Source organism: Notothenia coriiceps, unplaced genomic scaffold, assembly GCF_000735185.1.
Source record: "Notothenia coriiceps isolate Sejong01 unplaced genomic scaffold, NC01 NC01_scaffold00004049, whole genome shotgun sequence".
Classification (NCBI taxonomy): Eukaryota; Metazoa; Chordata; class Actinopteri; order Perciformes; family Nototheniidae; genus Notothenia; species Notothenia coriiceps.
Window position 1 is genome coordinate 281,590 of NW_011336750.1, and position 23,225 is coordinate 304,814.

Genomic DNA, 23,225 nt, shown 5'->3' on the forward strand with positions numbered 1-23,225 from the left:
AAAGAACTGTGAGACAGGAAGTGAGTCCACAAAACACAATTAAGAGGTTAACGTTACAATATTAGATGAAAGGATTGTTTATGGAGTGTAGATTTAAGTCCTGGATATCTAGAGGAGGTCTAAAGAAAAAGAAGAAACACTTACTGAAGGGGAATGTGAGTCCTTGCCTCTTGATCTGCTCCAGCACATCTGGGCTGCACTCAGTGTTCAGGACCATGAATGGAGGAGAGCAAATCCTTTCGTCTAATGAAAAGAAAAGTAAAAGAAGGTGGGTAAGGATGAGTGAAGTCAGACACTCTGAATGAAGGTCTTGGTGTTTTAGATAAACCGTAAAAGTATTGGGGAAAAAGGTTCTAATATCGTTGATAGTGTGGTCTTCTTGAAAACAAGAGAATTATGGATTTCTTCTAAATTTGCTTCTAAAAATATCAAATTTCCAACGGAATAAAATAAATAAAAGAATCATCGACAATCAGTTTTCTGTCGATCATTTCAATTCACGCTTCTGACAGGCAATTGTATCACATGACATAAAATGAATAGTATGTGTAAGTGGACACAAAGAAATAATCTGTGTACAAAAGATGCAAGTGATTTATGTTCCATGATAGACAAAGTGAATTGGTCCTGAAATAGCTGCTATTGAGGCTATTTGTTCTAAAAGATTAAAAGGCAGCACCTTTGACCGTAATCTAAGCAAAAAGGCTTAAGACCTATTCCACAAGTAAAGCAGATCAGTCTCTAACATATTCAGATGCACCTTATTTCATATGGCACAACAAAATCATATATTTATATTCCATCGTTGTGATGGTTTAGACAAGAAACACAGCAGAGGCCATCTGAGGCCCAAGGGGACAAATGACTCCTGTTCAAATAAATAAAGCAGAGCGCTGCCAGGCCCTTCTGCTCCTCCCAAACACACACACACAGGAAAATGCTGAAATACAGGAAGACACAAGAACTCATGAGGAACTGCAGGCAAGTCCAACCAGCTGTGGACATTACGCAGTCATCATATACAGCACCTGACTAACAGGCGTGATCGATCACTCACGCCCAAAGCTCAAACAAAGCAGGGGCAATTAGAAGAGATAAAGTCAGCCGAGCCTTACTTAAACATGAAATAGGCCGGGTCTGTCTGACTCAGCGTCTCCACTATGTTTTTACATCACACCGTGTTTGTTGACATAATATTTTAACATCAAATCCTGTAGCAGCAGGTCGGTCAGTTCCGATAAGAGTGAAAATAACAAACATCCTGCAGCTCCGTCACACTTCTCGATATCGCGGCTCAGGATGCATCTAAATTAATGTTCTGCCTAGGGTAATTTCCGCCCAACAGTAGGTACATTGGGGGTAAAAAGGCAGCCGGCACGAGATATCGCCACAGGAAATCAGTGAGGGGGGGCCAAACCAAGAGCTGGCAAATTGCTAATGACAAAAACACAATGGGAACACGCCGGCCTTTGTGAGCCGTGGGGCTCCGCAGTGGCAGGGCTCTCTGCTCCCACTACTGCTGAGGTCAGGACAATCCCATTTGCCTACATTACCTCCAGTGCTGAGTGCTGAACTCTGGGTGTGCACTGGGCCCCACACACACAGCTGCAGCTCCCACAGAAGCCACATAGTGCAGACACAAACACACACAAATATTTGGGGAAACCTTACAATGAATGGAGATGCACAAGGCAAAAAGAGAAGAAGCCTGAATGTTATCTCTGACACATTCTGTGACACTAAGCTGCAGAGCAGGATCCAGGAAACCTGTAATAAGGATGATAATAGCAACCAGGCAGGCATATAATTAAGGATAATTACAGCTTATTGTTGTTGTAGTCTTGGCCACCATCCGCTTTGGTTATGATGCAGTGCTATAATTACCAAACAATACATTATTTGGTTTTTATTTGATAAAGTTCAAGTAATTCTCCAAGCCAAAGAGCCACAAAGCAATTTGAAGATTGACATTTAGTATAATTAAAGCATAGTTACAGCCCTACATTGTATTCATTAATTAGTATCGTCACTTGCTGGAGGCATGAGACAACATTTCTTAAAATACATCCAACAGGACAACGGATGTGAGCAGTCAGGTGATCGGACAGATTTCACAGAAAACCCCAGTCTACTCATTTCAAGGGGAAATGTCACTTTACACTGCTTAGATAACTTTTTTCTTATATATAAATAATGTTATTGGTGGTTTTTGACAATCACATCTATGACACCAACCCATTATAAATCGGGAAAACCCTTTGTGTGTTTACCTTGTTGTTGTGCCCTCCAGCTTAAGTTGCTCCGCTGCAGCTCAACATGTACTTTGACCACTATGGGCAAAACTCATTTCCTAATAGGAACACTTGTATTTTCCCCAGCGAAAAGGAATAAATGTGCCTGATAATCTGATCTAGCATGGTTCAAATGTTTCTATTTTTGCTGTTACATGACAGACGGACACAGAATACTCCTATTCTCTCTCACAGACAGACACTTGTTCTGCGCTCGATAACCTTTCCATCTGCTGGGTCTGTTCCAGCATTGGCTCTGCAACAAGTCACTGTTGGGAACAGGAAGACTGAAGGGTTACCCATCAGTCATCTGTGCTCTTGGTCCAGCCACACTTAGCATACTGCTGTTATTTTATGAGGACAGGAATAGCATCAAAATGTTTTTCAGAAAACAGTCTGTTGGGGAAAATATCCCCATTATATTACATCACTGAGTTCCCAAAGACTGATGGCGCTTACATTTGATCAAAAAAACAAAAAAAAACATCAAGACTGTCAGACGGAAAACATTTTTGAGTTCCAAGTTAAGGATTTATAATAAAGAGACCGGGGAATGCAGGATAAGCGAACGTGGCCAAGTTTGCAATAGCGTGCATGCTTGGCTCTGGTGGACGCTTTAGGGATAAGGGGGTGAAGGGGAGTGTGGGGGGGGGGATCAATCTCAAACTGTCTAAACACTGCATGCTCACAGCAGACCCAGCGGAGCCGAGGACGACGTTTACGGGACTCTTGCATGAGACGCTTTTTAAATGTCATTATTCTGTTACACTGATTTTTTTGTTTCTCTTGTTCTTTTATCTCATCGGGACATCCCGTCTTTCCTCTCTACATCATATTCATGAGCAAAAACAAATCAACTCCAAATTTATAGGCGATGAATGAACAGAGAAAAATGACTGATCATACAGTATATTCCCATATTTTTTTCTTTTTGCCTTTGGTGCATTAAGCTTTATAAAGTGCGCTGTTGTTTAGGTGGAAGGCTGAACTCGCTGGTTGCTATTTAGAGCTTTGTTTCCTAGAAACCTCAGCATCCTCTCTCTCTGCGCCCCCCCTCCCCTCCCTGAGGCAAAGCAGTAGGATTTCCAATATTTCAAATTGAACTCCAAACACGGCTCTGAGAGTAATGCAATTTCCAATATATAAGAGGCTTACGCTCCAATAACAATTAAGAGTCGATGAATGAATAGTCTGCTGCCCGCCTCCTCACCCACACCCGCTCCCGAGACCACATCACTCCCATCCTCCAGAACCTCCACTGGCTCCCCGTCCGTCAAAGAATCCACTTCAAAGTCCTCATTACTCACAAAGCCCTCAACAATCAGGCCCCCCCCTACCTCACAGACCTGCTGCACCACCACACCCCTTCCCGCTGCCTCCGCTCATCAGAAGCCAACCTCCTATCCATCCCCACCCGCACCAATCACCGGACCTGGGGGGACAGAGCCTTCTCCGTCGCTGCCCCCTCCCTCTGGAACTCACTNCAACCAGGAAACGACACCAGTAATACAGCTCACACTGTCTGCTCCTCGAGCCTCAAAGGGCGGAGCAGCGAGCACCGCAACNGGGACAGAGCCTTCTCCGTCGCTGCCCCCTCCCTCTGGAACTCACTCCCACAACCCATCAGAGACTGCACCGACCTCACCACCTTCAAAAAACTCACCTCTTCAATCTGGCTTTTAATGTGTGATTGTTTTTGTATTATTTGACTTTAACTTTAACTATATATTTATTTGTTGTTCCTTTCTTATCTTTTCTTTTTTCTTCACTATTATCTGTAAAGCGTCTTTGAGCACCTGTAAAAGCGCTAACAAATTAAATCTATTATTATTACGAATTTTCTCACAAAAAGGTAAGTCCTACTTTGGTGAGATATGAAAGGAGTGTCATATACCTGACAAGCATTTTCATTTCAGCTGCCTCTTTGAGTGTTGTGGTGCTAAAGTGTCTCTGTGTTTGTCTTTGTCAATCCGTAACTATAATTAAATATTGATCACTTGCATAAATGGCACACTTGTTCTCTTGGTCCTTGCCGAGTTGTGCATTGATGTTAGCATAGGGACCTTCACACAGTGTGATTTATATACGGGGGAAAGCCCAGAAAGGTTTGATCACGAGGAAGACCATTTGTTTTCAGGATCATTAATTTTATCCTGAGCTGAAGAGAAATAAGCTCAACACATTGAGAGGGGATTTGTTTGATCAAAGGGTTCACTTGACGACTGTTTCTGTCTTTAAAAACAGTCCGAGGTATCACAACTCAAGCATACACAGGAACCAGTAAATTCCACTGAGTAACATAAACAGTTACCTAGCACTGGCTCAAATAGGAAACACAAAACAAAGTGGGACAACAGAGCAGCGCCAAAGATTCAATAAGCACGACTATGAATCACTGATCCATTAGTGCTTGTGTGTCCCTTGTCTCGCTATTTTCTATTAAACGTAACATTTAGATGACTTGTACTTTATATTAATTTAAACAACTCGGAGCATCACAGCTAAATGTATTGTGAGACCACTTGTTGTAAAATAAGGTTTCCAGAGAAATTACGAGCGCATCTCGAGTGCTTCTTCCAACTGAGAACTATTCTGAGTAATGCAGACTGTAAAGCATGGCGGCCTTTTAGTGCTGGGTTGCCTTGGCAGCAGCTCCTGGACTCCATGGCCTCTGCTGATAAGGAGGAGGAAGTGGCTTTGCCTAAGAAAGCAAGGTGGACTTTCCCCACTCGAGCCCGTTTTTCTCAGTCGCTCTTATTTTTCTGTCTGAATAAAGTGTTGTTTTTCCTACAATCACAGTGGTGTGGTGTAGGATTATAATGACTTGCACTCCATGCTTGTGTCTTAACCCAGCACAATTGTCAGGGAGGTTTGGTATGCAGGCCTAAGTGTGAGCAGAGAGCACCACTTGCATTAATGGAGGCAGAGTGCAAAAAGAAAAGAAGCTTCCTATAAATTCAGCCAGTAATCCATCTTCCTCTTCAGACTTAATACACAGAGCAAGATGGAATGCTGGAGATTATACCTTCTGTGACGTAACAGCCATCATGTCTGTTTGGATAAAAAGACGTCTTCTCGTGGTGCTATTTTAAGAAAGGAATGACAGTGTGGACATGCTGAAACGCCTCTGATCTGTTGCTCTGACTGTGGTCTCTCCTCGCACGTGAAGTAATTGGTAAAAGGTTTCCCTGCCTTGTATGGGGTTAAAGGAAATGTGGATGAGTCACAGGTGTGTTTACAGTGTGTGTGTGGGTAGGGAATGTGCTCCAGCCGTCATTGCATTACTGCGCCTCCAGCCAAAAGATTTCTACTGCTGAATAGTTTATGGCATTAGAGACAGAGGAAGGTGTTGGACCGGATTGGAGGCAAGTTCAGATCCATCAGTGACAAACCTGCACCGAGCCAAGTTTATACAGGGTTCAGGCAGGGGGGAAATGGAGGAGAGGAATTATTATATCAGCATAGCACCCTGCCGGCACAAATTAAACATCTGCTCGGAAGCATCGAGTAACATAATTCAAGAGTGACTCGACAGCGCCGTCGTATGTTATCTATGTTTCCCTTCTGGAAGCAAAGAGGAAAGACAGAGAACCCGCAGTTAGCACGACACTTCCCCTTCAATAACATCAGACATGTTACGTAAGGTAGAAGTCCGTCCATGGAATCAACAGCTCCTTCATTGTTTAAAACAACTTCTGCTTTTATACAACAATCAGGACTGTGATCAGGGTGTTTACCTTATCTGAACCGATGACACACTGTGTATTGACCGTATACAGAGTAAGAGGTGGGCGACACGGTCATGCAACACAGCAGAAAACACTTGATTGCCAGTCTGGAAGCTAGCTAAATAAATCTAATACAAAAGTCCTGCAGTAAATTCTAGTTTTTAACATTTCCTTTTTGTTAAAACTGTCTTCATGTTAGAGGCTGCAGTATTTTGATATAGATATGATGGAAAAAAGATTAGAAACGCGTATTAAACGGTAACATTTAACAGCACTGGAACTGTAGCGGCTAAAATGAAAATGTGATTGAGTCAACTTCTTTCAACAAAAGCTGCACATAAAAAAAATGATGGTAGAATTGATGAAGCACCTATGTGTTAGACAAGATTATTTGAATGTACATGTGCCTATTAAAAAGTGTGTGGATTAACATGTCTTCTGAAATAGGGTTGGGCAAAGCTTAGCGACGTAGAGACTACTTGCGCTGTCTGTCGCTAACCAGAACATGTGTTAATAGGGTTATCGTGGGACAGTTACTTGAAGATTGATACGCACAAGTGTGACATGAAAGGTCTTACCTTGCATACAGCTCTCTATCCTGTGGATGAGCTGGTAGGACTTGCAGCGGTCCAGCAGAGTTCGGATGGCTGGCAGAGGGTCCAGGACAATGGTCTCAGGGTGGGCATCAATGTAGTCCTGAAACACAGAGATGCAAACGTCTTAATGTTGTTTTTTTTAAACTTAATTTAGTTTGTATTTAGAAAAAAAATCATTACAGAAAAACTAAACACTAGTCTATCAATACCCGATTTACAACCACTATCACTAAAAGCAAATAGCGCTAAACATCCATATATCCAAAATGAAATGATGGGTTTTGGACTGTTGGTCAAATATAAAAAAGCTTTGAGGGCGTTTTCATTGGATCTGGAAATATCAAAAGGGAATTTTTCTCCATTATCTAAAAAAAAACCTCTTTAGAGTACACAATGAATCAATTGTTAAAAAGAAAGTATCAACGGATTAATCATTAATAAAAAAGTACATTAAATGTGCTAGAAGGGAACTCTATGACAAACACAAAAATACATTCAGACAAATTAGAAATGTTTAACAAATATTTTGAACTACATATAAATAAAAACACAGAGTTGAAGGGTCAACATTCCTGACTCTGTGGACATGTGAGCTAGAAACAGCATGAGCTGTGTGCCAGTGGGTGTGTGTAGGTTACATCAGTACATCTCTGCATGGCCGGCTGTTAGGTCAGCATGAGGTCAGCGTGAGGTCAGCGTGAGGTCAGCGTGAGGTTAGCTGTTTTACATAACTGCACAACCCTTCTCTCCTCTCGTTGGCTCTCCTCTGGCTCTGTCCCCGCAACACCTCCTCTCCATTTTGCAGCTCTGCATGCCCTCCACATTTCCAACTCTGCTCTGTGGATTTCCCTGCCAACCGTCCCTTCCCAGCCATTTTTTACTGACTCACAAACTGTCAGGAGGAGCTGGCTGACCCGCACATCACACAAACACCCCGCTCTACAGCTCTGCTTGCATTATATTAAACAAATGCGGCAATGCGAGACATCAAACGCACAAGTAGAGGGTAAAAGAAAAAAATCCTATTTGCGAACGAACTCTTATGCACACATTGATGCATGCAGTGTAAATGCCATGGTAGACCCATCTGCAGGATTTGCCTGGATCTTACAAGCAATGCTGACCAAAGCCAGTTGAGCGATTATGCAAGTCAAACATGCTACCGCCAACAAGAAAAATCCAAACTAATCTCCAAGGCTTTTAGAGAAATACTCCACTGATAAGGACGGTCACTTACTGAGTTCTGCATCTCAGAAGGAGATTCACATTAAACACAGACAAGAGGGGGAGGAGAGAGGGAGAGGAGCACTGGAGAGCAGGTGTTAAGAGAGGAAAGAGCCAGACATATGTCACTGTAGGTGGAAGAGCGGGGGTGTTAAGGCTGCACTTTTTCTTTTAGTTATTCCTGAAGGATTGGTTTCCATCGGGGGGAAAACAGGTTTGAAATCTCAGAGAATATAGTCAGCAGAGGAGCTATTCTGTGCTACTGGCTTTAAAGCATGTCTGTGACGCAACAGGCCACCATTAAACCAAAATTTGATTAGCAATTTGACCACTTATATGAACCACAACCAACCAGATGGCTGTGATTCACCACATCAGCTAGAGTGACATATGCTCTGGATCATAGAGATGCACAACAGACTGATACGTTTATTATGTTAATAGCCAACATTACCTTAAAGGTCAGCAAACTAATAAAAACAGGGCCGTAAACATGCAACTCTAAAATCATGTCAATATTTGTCCCAGGTCCACTGCGCCTCAGGCCATTGAATCACCCGAGCGCATCCCAGCCTGACATTTTGTTTCAAATAAAGGAGTATTATACAGAGGATGGCTTATTCCCTCCACCACACTAAAGGGCAATTCTAATCACAGCTGCGTCATATTAGGAATGCACCAGCGATTATATCTCAACACAAATGTAAAGACAGATGACAGCTGCGTTCAGGTAAATAACCCGAACTAAAGAGGAATGAGCCACAAAGCTGTGATGTTGATTCAACAGCTGATACTTGATCCAGCATTCCTCTGCAGTCATAACTTTTAATTGGTGAGTGAAGGAATGACACTGTCGGACTAAAACTAAACGTTCAACTTCAGTTATGGCTCCACAAACAACTGTTCCCCCTGATACTTAGCCGTGGGAGAAATATTTGTGTCAGTTCACATTACTGGCGACGCTCAGGCCAAACTAGCTAAATGATGACAACAGCTATACAAAGTTAGGTTGTATTGAGAACGGGGACAGGAGAACAAAACGTGCCATGTGTCTTCAGGTGTTGGAGAAGAAGCAACAAAGCCAGCCAAAGTATCGTGACACCTGATTACAAAGCACCTAGAATATAAGGGCAAAACTAAGTGGTGATTTAAATGGATTTTACTTTATCACTTCAAAGCAGCTCTGAAGTATTTGGGGTTGACAATTATTAGAATACAAATAGTTCCAGGGGGCTAATAGAGCTTAGCAGTGAGCTAGTTGAGATAATAGTTGGAACATTTCAAATTGGGAAGCAAACAAAGAAAAGCACCGTTTTTGGGCAGGTTACACTGTCCTTCTATTTTCTTAATAAACATGATAAATGATTTGTCTTTAAATGTGAGAAAATGGTAAAAAAAACTTGTAACTTATTAAAATAGCTAGTTTTGACACAAATAATAAAAAAAAAAATTAAAGTGATAAAACCAGAGAAAATGAGTAAAAGCACACATTTGAAATGTGTCAATGGTCAAATAATGGATCCTTTATCGAACATGCTTTGTCAAATATAACAACACATACTTGTATGTATTACTTGTCTATGCCTGTGTCAAAGTTCACCTCTGATGTGTAATTTTCCACAGTCACCATTGTTGCCTGCCATCTGATAAGGTGGGTATAAATACTTCTATATGTTTTTTCTAAGAAGCTTCTTTATCACAGATCTTTACAAAAAACAAGGTGTGTGCATTTGCTTCACTATGACCTAGACTCCTAGAGGGCCATAAAGTTGTGCAAATGCAGCTAGATGTAATATATTGACCTGTTTAGTAGTGATTTCCCCACGCTGACACGTTTGTCTTTCCTAATTAAACAGGTACAGGCTGACAGAGATACGTGTTGTTGATAATCTTAATAGCTCCTCTGACTCATTCAGAGAGAGAGAGAGAGAGGCTATGGACTGGGTATGAGCTGGTGGAGCGAAATTAATTTTAACACCCTCTAACACTGCTGGATTATTGAGTACACAGAGACACACACACACACACATTTTTCTGAAGTGTGCTCACAGCACCTGATTTGGAGATGTGACCTGCCATCTAAGTGAGATTTTTCTCACTTCAGGAAGTACAGGAAGAACTATTGAATAACTTAAAGCAATCATGTTTTACAGTGTGAGTCTATAATTGTATGCTCAAATTCAGCTGCTAATGTTCCTGGAGCTATGTTAAGACTCTTAGACCTTTCTGTTTGATTCCTTGATTTGGAACATTTACATATAAACATAAAAGCCTGTATCCATAAATGTACTGCCCGGTGCAGTGCTGCAGTTAGCTACAGACAATGCTATCCAGAGCCTTTTCTCCATTTTAAGATCTGGCTCCGTTTGATTGGACCTGGATATCATTTACAATCTTTTGTTGCTCTTTCCTTAAGCAAAGAAGTGAAAGTTGTTTGATATTAAATGTTGTCTGAAATCAAGCAGACATACAAGATATTTGCAATTCATACAACAACATAAACTGAAATTGCAAAAATGTACTTTAAATCAAAAACGACCTGTTCAAAGAATAAGTCAATTATATCACAAGTCTGACAAGACATTGTGACTTCTATACATCCCATTATACTCTTGGGCAGAAACGAGAGAAGAAGAAAGAGGCGTACCTGTACTCTCTGCACCAGCAGCACGGCCTGCGAGTCATTCTGGTCCGCCTCCAGGATGAGGTCGGTCAGTTTGTGGATGATGACGTCCAGAGGACCCTGCTCCTCCAGAGGCTGGCTGAGGTCCAGCTGAAGAGAGGAGGATAGCCATGAACCAAAGGTTATTGTGCACAAGCTTCTCCACTAAGGTATTCATTTATCACATTTAGAAATGGTTTACCAAAACAATCATCCATAAATATCCATGTTTTTTTTTCGTTTTTCAAAACAGCAAAGAGTGTCTCCTAGCTGCAGAGCGTTGCATTTGGTTAACGGCCTAGATAAAACTGCAGCATTACATTGCAACTATTACTTGGAGTATAGTATTTGATTCCAGAATACCTCATACAAATCAAAAGTATGTTTTTACAGGCAGTATGGCATGCTTTTGACAATAATTAAATCCTTACAGACCCCAAGTCAAACTGCCATCTTGTCCTCACTTCTCCTTAACTGATGCCAAATCATTGTTGCTGTGGCAAGAGGGAAGTTTAAAATATGTACTGGGCCTGCTTCGTTATAGAAGTACATGCACTAGGAGATACAATTACCACCTACTTTGGAAAATCCTCAACCTGCTATTGTCCCCTTTATTTATACTCCCAGTCCGTCTAATTCCTGCAGAAAAAGGCAATCTCTCCACCCTCTCTCATAGCTCTCCTCGAGGAAACAAACATTTATTTTATTTTATTTCTCTGGTTATAAAAATGCATTAGGGACTGAATCTAAATCAATTTCTTCCTTATTTATAGCTCCAACTTTAGTGCAGCCAGTTTATGTTGCATTTGTTTTGAATTACTCCAACAGGATTCTGGTGCCATATATTTTACTATAAGTTAGAAACTTTCTCTCCCTCTGGCCAGACCTCCAGTGTCGCTGAGCATATTCGACAGCCTCTGAGAAAATGCTAAATTAGCATGCGTTTGAAGTTTACTGCAGCTGAAAGACTGACTGCCCTGGCCAAGTAGTTCACAAGTAGTCAAAGCTGCTCTCCAAGAGTGATAAGACTTATGTAGGTCAGCGCTTGCACAGACATACACACAAACACGTAGCAACATTACATGAGATAAAGAGCAATGCTGGTCCTAAGCAACCAGTCCTCTGCTAATGGAATTACCATATCTAAATTCACAAAAGGCCTAGATTCAGGCTGAATGTGTCCAATGTGTTGCTCAGAAGTGGGTTGTGTGAGGTCGGTGTGAGAAACAAGCCTCAAAGTTAGAAAGATCCAAGCCTGCTTGGAGTGACGACTCTTTTCTCTTTGGTGCTACATTAAGGACCTTTTGAGTTGAGAGGGAGGGTTGTGTGAAAGAAACACAAACTATCACACGGATAAAGCTGCCTTCAAAACGTGGCTAAGCTTAATATACTGAAAAAGTAACTAACCTTAAGCCATGTGTTTCCTAACGTGAGTAATACAACTTATTTTTATTACACTAAGGTACTGTGCCAAATAATTTAGCAGCAGATAATGACCCATTAAATATGTCAAATGAAATGATGGGACTAATAGACAGTGCAACTAAAATCAGATACAGAACATTGCACTGATTTGATGGTGTCAAAAAGAGCTCATTGTGTTGGTTCAGTGCTGCTGTTGCGTAATATCAACTATTTGCGTTAAAGTTACTCAGTATCTAATCAGCAAATGGGGATCACCTAATCGTGACAGACAAAAGACAATGAGTCAAACCCTCTGCCAATAAGCCAGAGCCGGGAAGGACCCCACGGTGCTTTATGCTGTCTAGATAGTACGCAAACTGAGAGCGAACACACCTTAGTCACACTGGTGTGGATCAATGCAAGAATTGTAAAAGTGTACAGAGTTTCAGTTGGTTTAGGGCTGTCAAACTGTCAGTAAAGCTAACATTTCCTGGTTAATAATTGTGAGAATTGTGATGGATAGATGACTAATTAGCCTACCCTTGGTCTTCCCCTCAGGAACCAATTGGCACAGTGTAAACCTGGTGAATATCAGTTGATTTATCTACTGTATTCTTGGAAGGGATTTATCAAAAGGAACTAAATGTACAGCTGCGTGGACCAGGCCCAATTTACAATACACATCATAAAGTATGTGCACGCTATGCTAACATGCAAGAAATGCCAACACACCTTCTAATGTGGAAGTCAAGCGGCATGTCTTTAAGAGCCCATTATGCTACATCAACACGGCATGTCTTTCCCTGCCCATCTTAACACTTTGGAATCTCATTCTGCTCCGCTCCATTCCTGCTGCCAGTAGAAACACGTCCTCCAGCTCAAAAACAATATGCCAACGAGAGCTCCAAAAATGTATACAAGGCCAAGTTGCTCTGGCAAAGGAACTGACACAGACAACATTTTCAAATTGAGTGCAAATCTGTATGATTGGGGCTAAGGGAGGGCTGACGTTAGGTGTGGGAAATATGGCTAAAATATTTTATCAGCATATGTCTTTTTTTGGATATACCCAAAATCTGAGAAGTGAAAATTCTCTTTGCAGACGCTGTTGCCCAGCTGGTTTATCAGGAATCATGTGGTGGACAAACGTGTGGTATATGGCAGATGCATAAAACAGAAACAGGCTGGCATGACCTTAGTAGCACAGTCTTGGTAAACCAACACTATAAAAACGTCTTGTCACCTGAGGATAAACAATTACTGTGTTTACAGTACAACACTATGAGCAGCAGTGGTGACAGGGCCTCAGCAGTGAGGTGAGGCACGTGTAAAAACCAGAGTGGTTCCTTGTCTGTCTAGCTAGCCCTGTCAGTGTAAACCAGTGAGGCATGGCTTTAAATCTTTTGGTTACACAACACTGAGGGCCCATCCACAGCCTGGCCCCTTCACAAAACAGGACTCTACATCACCGGGGTCAACACCCACTGGCAAAGACACATCACAGAGGATGAAACTCTCGTCTCCTCATGCGTAGACAGAATGACCCTGCTTTGGAGATCATGCAAAAAACCCACTGATGTCCTGCTAAATGTTAAAAGCAGAAATGTCAGCTGACGTTGTTGCACATCCCTCTGGGACTGAGCAATGGGACATGGTATTGATGGACAGCCTAGAAAACACGCTAGATCCTGGAGGGAGAGGGTAGGTCAGGGACAATATATTTCAGCTTTGATGTCTCTTCATGGTGGCCGGAGCTATGCCCCAGGGGAAGCTAAGGAATGATTTGGCGCAAACATTAGGGAAAGCGCTGACATGCGGACGTCAGTTTTTGACATAATTGTGTACATGTATGGTAGCGCAAACTGCATCAGCCATCAGCAGTTATTTGTCTCTGCTGAAGTGTTGCCATAGAGAAGCTTCATCCTTTAGATGTCTCTGCTCTCAGCTGGATCTCATCTCACCTGGCTTTTGCTTTGTTGTCAGACTTGCCCACAGTGCCAGACAGACAGGTGATGAATGATTTATATTTTATGGCCTGCAGCACTCGACACCCTTGTGTAAGAAAAATATACGTGTCGTAGTAAAATGATGCTGGCCACACCTCTCATCATGTACAAGACTAAACATGAGAAGGGATGAACATGAGCGTGGATCTTCATATAGAGGTTCAAACTGGAGCTCATTAGGCTAATGGCCGTCCACTCTGACTCCCTGGTCCTCTCACTGATTATGTTGTGCACTGGATGAGGCAACTCCCTTGTTAGTGTTTATCAATGAATACTCTTGAGTATTCTTTAAAATATTTAATTAACAGAAGATGTTTGAGCTAGCTTTAGATTGTTTTATAATACATTTGTGGTAATAGGATTGGTCATTATAGATGAAAAATAACTTATTTGGAAGGAACGAGACTTCTGCCAGGTCTATGAAAAAATTAGCTATCAGGGAAGTCACACTGAAATCATCTTTGTAAAATTGATTAATATCAACTTCCTCTTGGCTTCAAGACTCCTAAAACACCAAACTATATAGTGATTACAAATACTGGTCACCAATCAAATGTCTTTGGAGGGTGGTGGTGCACTGGAGGATCAATAAATACCATATAAAGATAATCTCTATTTGTCAGACTCCACATATTCAATATGTGGGTGTGATACAGTTAGCATGCCGGAAATTCATCTGGTCATTTCTAGTAAGCACTTAGCATATATTAAACAGAAAAAGTAACTCAATAACTTCTTAAGGACAGCCCACTCGCTGTCCATTTGCTGTGACGGGTTGTCTCTCATAATGCGAATATTGGCTTACTCGAGGCCGAGCCTGGTGAGTTAATCTCATCCGCTCTGTGACCGGGGGGGATAGCTATCATGAGCTCCAGGCTAAGGGGTCAGTATTGATGAGCTGCTGCAAAATCATTTGGATGAGGGAGAGGAGGCCTTGAGGGATGAGAAGGTGAGCGTGATAATGGGGTACTTATAAAAAAGAGCCAGAGTGGAAAGATGCTAGAGGCTAAAGGAGCAATCGTGTAAAGTCAAACAAAAGTGCCATCTGTTCCTTCTCACTTCTGTCAGTCCTGATGGGTATACATGTAGATGGTTTCCCACACTACAAATGGAAATTCAAATTGAGCTCCCTAGGGCTGCCAGATTTAGCGAAGATCTGTTCACACAGGTTGACGTCATAACTACTGGCAACCCTCTGGAGGATCCAACCTCTTGCGGCTAATAACATATAATGCTAGGTGGGGGTGCAATATCAAATATCTATACATCATAAAAAAAAAGATTCCCTTGAGGGCAACAGACAAGTATTTTTTCTTTATCGATTAATCTTAACATTATTTTCTGATAATCGGTTACTTATATTGTTTAAGATGTCAGAAAACCGTGAAAGATTCCAAACACATTATCCAAAAAAAAAAAAAATGGCAACTTCATACTTTCAGTTACTTTGACAAATAATGAAAACCTACAAGTTTAGCCGATTCATTTATGGTTTAGGCTCTTAACCGTTATTCTAAGAAATGTGTTTTCGGCAAACACAAATTAAGTGAATTAGCTTGTAATGAAGCATAGGTAATCAAGATGGACTAATGGTTTAATCTGCCAGACAAAACGCCTAGGGTTAGTTGATCCGTGGATAACCAAGGTTGAGTTGTTATCATCAGTGAGTCTGTCTGACCACAGGGACAAGGTTAGGTGATTCAAATGGCTGCAAGAGATAAATGTTCTACCACAGCCTTCTAGGGAAGGTTAAATAGGCGATGTATCCACGAAACAGCAACACTCCCACCTAACACACACACTTAATCTGCAATAGTAGTGCCAGACAACTTTTAGATTGTGTAATGTACCAACGGCTTCCTTTCCCCTGATATCCCTTTCTACTATGTCCTTATCACTCTGATCTCGGACTCTTCTTTGTTGAGGTTTAATCAATTAATGCATTCAATTACTTTCTCAATGTGGACATTTGTCTTAAGTTTTGTGAAAATTGGGCTTAAAATAACATAACATATTTACAAATACACATACATTATAGCATAGAATATTACAAATAGAAAAACCGAATACCACACACATGATCTGACATTAGAACTGCTTCATTAACTGCGCACTAACAGTCCAAGGAAAGGTCTAGGGAATGCTGGGCTCAAAATTCACGAGTGAAATAAGAGACGACAGCTTTGTACACAGACTTGCATAACAAGGCCAAAGCATTACAACGGCTACCATTATCTTGGCCTGTGATGCAGCCTTGACGGTACAGGCACTGACTGGCTCTGGGTGCGTCTGAGGCAACAGAGTCACAGCTGTAAACTCAGACATACCTCTGAGAGTAAACTGAGCATTCTCAATTAGCAGGGACAGTTAAGGGGAAACAAATACAACGTTTATGGTGGTTTGTAAGATGAGACAAAAAAACTTGGTGGTCAACAGGTAGTGCTAGAAAGATTGTTCTAATGGGGAAGGCCAGAGGGTTGTTCAAGTCCCAGGGTTCCCCGAGCTGAGAGTTTTTGAGAATCCTCTCAGGAGTGACTGAATGCACGGTGGGAAACAAAGCCCTGCTTACTTTGGGACTATTCCCAGGACAAGGCTCTTTCTGGGTGTGCTGATATCGCTAGAACAGCGAAAGGAAAAAAATAACCTCAAATCAAAGGAAGAAAGAAAACCCCTCCCCGAACAAGAACACATGAGACAGCATTAAAGAAAGAAAAACAGAGGCTGAGAGAAAGGCAGGCTGCTTTCCTCCTGAATTGCAGAAATCTATTTAACTGACAAGCACTTGTCAACACTGAGCTCCCAGGACTTAGTAACAATTGTTACTATGCTGCTGTATGTGCCCTGTTTACTTACTCAATGCAGAGTACTGTGCCCCAGACAGCAGTTTTCACTACCCCGGGGGCTTGTATGTACCTGAACAAAACTCAGCAACCTCTTTTACCTCAGCTAAGTAATTACTGGAGCTAGAGGATTTTCTTTCTTTAGGGTGAAACCATAGGGTACATATAGAATACATTAAGTGATCTGTCAAGAGTTTTAAATGATCACATTTTTGCAATTTTAGAAAAACTGGTGTAGGTCAGATACTGTACATCTAGAAGCTTTTAAAAAGCTTTTCAACCACACATTGTTGCAGCTATACACTCACAGAATGAGTAGCCACTGCCCGTATAGTACAGTAGATTGCTCTCACATACAACAGTCTAAAAAGAGAGGCCATATTGTACTGAGATGAATTACACCACAGCTTCACAATGAACATAGCCTAGTCTGGTACTCTCCCCTACGGTGTTTACGACCAAAAATAGCAAGTGTATAGCAACTACATTAGGTATGTAGAAGGCTTGGTCACAACTCTACCTCAAACCAACAATAAAATGCATCTTAACACAAATGTACATTTAAAAAAGTATCAGGCAAAAACAACCTGTTGTCCACTTACCTGAACAACTTCTATTCCTCTTTTCCTGAAACATAAGAAAAAATTAACTGTTAATATTTTACCAAAAATAAACTGAAAGTCATAAAAACACACTGCTATACATCAAAAGTACCCAAAGGTATTAATATGAAGGATGTTGTATAAATGTGTTTCAGGCTCAGGCACTACAGGGGAGGATGCCTGCGCTCTCCTTTCAGTTTCTCAGGGGAAAAAGTGAGGCAAAACATATTTATTACTTGCACATGAAATATATGTTATTTATTTATATATATAAATATATAACAGTTCCAAGACAGAAAAGGTTAAACTCACTAAGGAAAAGTTAGACATTAGCCTCTTGATGTCAAAAATAAAGCAGCAATGAACCTGAATTATTGGCAACCAGTGGACTACTACAAGAGATGTTGGCAGAGGTGACTATCAGCAGCACTAATGTGGAACCTGGACTCTTCCCTTAACCTCCAATAATACACAGCAGTTAATCACCAATCATTTACAATGTTTAAGGGCTGTAAATAAAGATTCGTTTTGATCAATCTGCAGATTATATACAAGATTTATAGATTGGACTACACATTTTCCATCTCAGTTTATCAAAATCCAAGATGGTGTCTGTAAATGTCCTGTTTTAGATATTCCGTTTAATATATTTTATTTTAGACAAATAAGTCGATTAGTCCTCTAATAGTTGCAGCTCTACGATGAACACAAAACCAGTGCAGCAGCATAACCAACAGAGCCTGTCCAGCCCAGTTGTTTTTGAGGTTACAGTCCCATGGTAACAGCAGCACAGCCATTCAACACTTCACAACAATGTGGATATTTAATACTGCAGCTGGCGTGTTTCATGTGGCGTGAATGGGGCCTTTAGTTTCATCCCATCTCAGATATGGAGATCGTCTGCTGCTCTCATATATTGTTACAGAGCCAGCAGAATGAACAGGATGGAGGAGAAGAAGCCGAGGCCACAACTTTTTGAACATACACTTCTTATTAAACCGTTTCTTAATGGCATGCAGTATTATATATCCATAAACTGTAACCCTAAAGTTAGGTATTTATGGTACACCATAAACATGGCTCTGCATGACAACAAGTGATTACAAAGTCTACACATGGGTGTATTCGAGAATGTTTGCCAAACAAACATCGGGTGGAGTCAAATAAGGTAGGCCAAACAGGTGAAGCAACATTACCGGTTTGGGCTGTTAGAAACTTTGATCCCGTGCTTCTTTTAAATCAATGCAACCAGTTCTTTACATGACAAAGGGTTTGAAAGTGATACCCGCCACAGATTTGAATTTATCACAATCCTCTCATCGCTGAAGTATATTATATAATTTGGCTGAAAGACAACATACAAGCATACAGTGGGTGCAGCTCAACATAATCTCATCAGACTTGTTATAATAGAGTGGCCTTGCCTTGACATTAGTCAATGAATATATTTGTATATTAGCCAAAGATGCTAAGCATGGCTGTTTTCAAGGGCATTGATTTTTTCCAGATCAATTATACTGTATGTGAGTCACTAGGAAGCCTCTACGTAGTTGTGTGAGACCCAAGGGATAAAAATATAATCCTAAGTGGCTCTGACCAGCAGGCATCCAGTAAGTCCAGCTGCACGAGACAGGCCAGACCCCACACTGAAGCACTCACATCGTCAGCTGCATGCCACATGATGAGAGGGAGAGAACCTGCTTCAACACTAGTGGAGTTTGATATTGGCATATTCCCTTTAAGATGAAACATTTGGTTCATCTTTGATTATAAAGCCTTACAAGTCAAAACACTTCCCCAATCTATTTGTGAAGGAAAATCAAAGGGCATGAAATGGGATTCAAAGAGAGTGATATGGCCAAGGAAACCTTTTCTAAACTATTAGGCGTGTCATATGATGAGAAGAAGAGGAGAGCCATGAGACAGGTTCCAGTGGGTAACGAGTGGGAGGTATTCAAGAGGTAATCAAATACATGATACAATCACATTGACTTTTTAAATGGGTTGGAATGTGTTATTGTTCCTGCATAAAGGCCATTCATTGGAATAGTTATTTGTAATCTCTAGTCACTAATTACACTTTCTAACACTTGGCCCCCTCCCTTCAGATTAAACAACCCTCTCCAGTTTTTAATGGAAGAATGGGGATAGGTAGGATGGAGGGACAGAGTGGTTACTTGGAGATTCAAGAATAAATAAAATGTTTTGTGGATTACACTGTGGTAATTTAGGTTGGCTCAACCAGGATGCTTTGTGAGGCAACAACCCTCCAGAAAAAAAAGAAGGAAGCAAATGCCTGCTATAATGCACGCTCAGTGACAACACACCTGACCTACCAGAACACACCAGAAAGACTGTCGGATTCATACTTTTTTCTCCATTTTCCCCACACTGTTGGTCTCTGATTGTTTGTGTTTTCCAGTACACTGCGGCCCACATACAGCACAGGCAGCTAGGCAATAAGTAATAAAAAGTCTGCTGCCATACCTTGGAGCCAATCCCCAGTCCATTAAACTTATAGTAGCTATTGTAAATCAGTGAGGGAGAGTTCACTCATCCTGAGGAAATACCCTACTTTATAAGACCTAATATAAGATTTTACTTGGCCTTGAGAAGTATAACCTACAACAAAAATATCATTCATCCATACATACATAACCATCTCATATAGCTGCCACTCTCAACGCTGGGCAAACAAATCAAAGCTACAGTGGACGTACACCCTTGAACAAATTCATGTTATGACTATGCATCTCAACAGATAAGTGTTTTTTTCGTAGACGATTAAACATCCAACAACTAGAGACACAAGGCCATGACCGTTCTGCTCCAAGTACAAGAATTATAAGATACTGTATTGAGCAAAGGTTAACTCTGTGGGATGGGAGCACATATTCTGGTTTAGATATAAAATCAACACGTCGGCAGAAATATTGTTCTTCTTTCCAAACACATAGCATACAGTTTTATGCTTCAGGAGAATTAGCAACATAATAACACCAGTTGTGGCTGTTTATCCTATTACACATGCACCTTAGGCCACTGTCAATAATTCTACTTACACACTTTCCCTGAACCTTTTGTCTCAACAGGCACTGACTTAAATCATGGCAAACAAGCTCTACAACACTAATTGACTCTTGCTATAGCCACCTTCCCTCGGGGCAAGCATTACAAAAGTAGCACAGCAGCCACAGGCCTTGTAGTTTGGGCAAAACCTCAAATTCTTAAAAACAGACATGGGTTGTTGTGTGCAAGTATGAATTAGAAAGTGCAAATGAAAAGGGTTTAGAGAGGAAGAGATAATAATGTCCCTTTTTACCATGGAGTCACTAAGAGGAAGTGCAGTGTATGTCAGCACACCTCTTAATAAACAATTGAATACACTGTTGATGATTATTAAAACATTAAATGCTTTGTATCCACACATACCTGCACAAATCGGCAAAGGCCTGGAAATTCAGCTTCTTCATCTTCTTCTCGCTGAGCCAGTAGCCGACTCTCCGGCCTTTCAGGAAGGTCTGCATCTCCAATGTGCTCCGGTTCCTGCTCTGGAGGTAAATGGTGTGACTGGAGGCTCAACCTGTACAGGCGAAACAACAGGAAGCCACACTATGACGTTAACCTAGCAGCAACAAGCAATGAAGGTACACTGAAGTCCACCACTCGGTTTGCGTTACTCAAACACAGCCAGAAGTGGCGCTTTCTATCTTTCTACTAGTGCCCTCATGGTTCACACATCATTTGGTTTTTTAAAAGGTAACACCACAGTAAGTGTAGTTCAGCATCAGCGAAACACACAGACCATTTCTGCTAACTGCTAATGTTAGCTAGCAAGCTGGGCAGTGACAGTCTGCACCGCTAACCGATGGTAACTAAGAAACGTAAGCTAGCTTGCTAACAAGGCTGACCATGGTTACATTGCTGAACAGATTTACACCACTTTCTCGTACTAAATTAATTAGCCAATGGTGGAAAGCAAAGGCTACCTGGCTAACAGATGAAGCCACTGACTGAACGGTAACTACGTCAAGAGGGGCTGTGGGAGCTAGCGTTAACTAACCTGACAGTTTTAGCACAGCTCCCCCTGAATGTGTATCCTCTTCAGAAACTAGCTGGGATAGTTTCCCATTCTCTGTCCGTCCGGTGGAGAAGGAGAAGTTTCAAACAAGGTGACAGATGACAGGCTGAGCAGCACTCACGTTGAGATGTTCCTGGTGCTTTCTGCCTCAGTCTCTGGATTGAACTGCCTGCTCACACCCAGGATCCAGGAGACTGATGCTGCGTTCACGGGCGCCTCGGAAAATACCACTCCCGACGGTCGAATCACAGCCTGTCCTGATTTCACGTGATGCTGTGCTTTCATTATCGATTAATTTGCATTCAGAGGGGAAGAAGTACTCAGATCGTGTACTTAATCAAAAGTAGAAGTAAGTGTAGGAATTTTCTGTTCAGATAAAAGTCCTGCATTCAAATGTTACTCAAGTAAAAGTACAAAAGTATTGGCATCAAAATATACTTAAAGAAACAAAAGTAAAAGCACTCATTATGCAAATTGACCCATTTCAGAATAACAGATGTTTTTAATCATAATTAGTGATGCATTCAGGTATTTATCAAAGCAGGTAAAGGTGTAGCTAGTTTTAATTTGATAGTATAGGGTATCTTGTGAATGTTACTCCAGGTTTAACTAAAATCTTATTCAACTGTTGTTTACATTTCACATTATTAATCCGAATCCTGATAGCAAAGGTAATAAAGATATTAAATAGATGTACTGACTTTTAGAGGAGTAGAAGTACAAAGTAGCAAAACATTGAAATATTCAGTAAAGTACAACTCTCTCAAAATGTTACTTAAGTACAGTACTTGAGTAAATGTACTTAGTTACTTTACACCTTGAGTAATCGATTCCCATCTAAACTAAACTTAATCCTAAACCCAAATATATACATGTTCCAGTGATATGATCCCATTAGCAACGTCTCATTGATTTCATTTTTGGTTAACATAAACACATAATTGTATTTTTGGTTTTGCATGTAGACTAATTTACCTAAATATTCTACTCTTCAAAAATAATGTTCAGTTAAACAGTGAACAAAGAGGATAAGAAACCCTCATGAGTGTGATTTACGTTCATATACATCTTTATATGGGGTTTTAACAAATTGTTTTATTTTTGTATCATTGGTGAGTTGAATATAATGGGGATTACACATTAATTGTAGGGTTATTTTTCTCAGTCTAAAGACGATGAGGCCTGTCCCTGCACATTTAGTTGCAGTAAACTACAATCTCTTTGAGCTGTTGGCTCCACAATATTTCCGACAGCCAGTAAAGGCAACCTGGATGCGGTCAGAGAAGTTCTGTGTGTTCCCTGAGACAGCCACTTCACGGTCTGACAACATCAACCACATGCACGTTTTCGAAAGTCTAAAAGAAAATTGTAGATTAGAGAACAGGTTTGTGACTTTTACTCAATCCAACTGCAGTCTGCATAAATGAATGACCTGTCTTGTATGTATGGGCCCGTCACAGCTTGCATAATGCCAGCAGTCCCAACATTTAACAAACGAGCGTTTATCATCTCAACAGAGAAACATGTTACTGTGGCGCCACCCATTGGAAAACCACTGCAAAATGCAGAAGTCTTCCTTCTTTCTGTCTGACAAACAAAACAGACAGCAACAACGACCATGAGTCATGAAAAAAAAAAAAAAAAGACTTTATATTATTATAAGTAGTAGTAGGCAGGCTCATAGGCGGCGCGTGAGGCTCAGGTTTGGGAAGGCTAACTTGTTTTACCTGACGCTGTCCGGCTCCATCGTCTATGGATAAGAGATCAACTCAGTGAAAGCACAGCCTGCTG

The 23,225-nt window shown here is 41.1% G+C and overlaps 1 protein-coding gene across 1 annotated transcript in view; it reads right to left on the reverse strand.

Annotated features, from left to right (window-relative positions):
* Positions 1 to 21,588, reverse strand: part of itpk1b (inositol-tetrakisphosphate 1-kinase b) — a 27,448-nt gene extending 5,860 nt beyond the window's left edge. Inside the window, exons 1-6 of the mRNA XM_010767006.1 lie at positions 21,417 to 21,588; positions 20,786 to 20,936; positions 17,354 to 17,378; positions 10,487 to 10,612; positions 6,598 to 6,715; positions 145 to 243 (exon numbers count right to left, since the gene is read on the reverse strand). Of these exons, the coding sequence (XP_010765308.1) occupies positions 145 to 243; positions 6,598 to 6,715; positions 10,487 to 10,612; positions 17,354 to 17,378; positions 20,786 to 20,880 (463 nt within the window). The 5' untranslated portion in view covers positions 20,881 to 20,936; positions 21,417 to 21,588. The remainder of the gene's footprint in view (positions 1 to 144; positions 244 to 6,597; positions 6,716 to 10,486; positions 10,613 to 17,353; positions 17,379 to 20,785; positions 20,937 to 21,416) is intronic.
* Between the last annotated feature and the right edge of the window lie 1,637 nt (positions 21,589 to 23,225).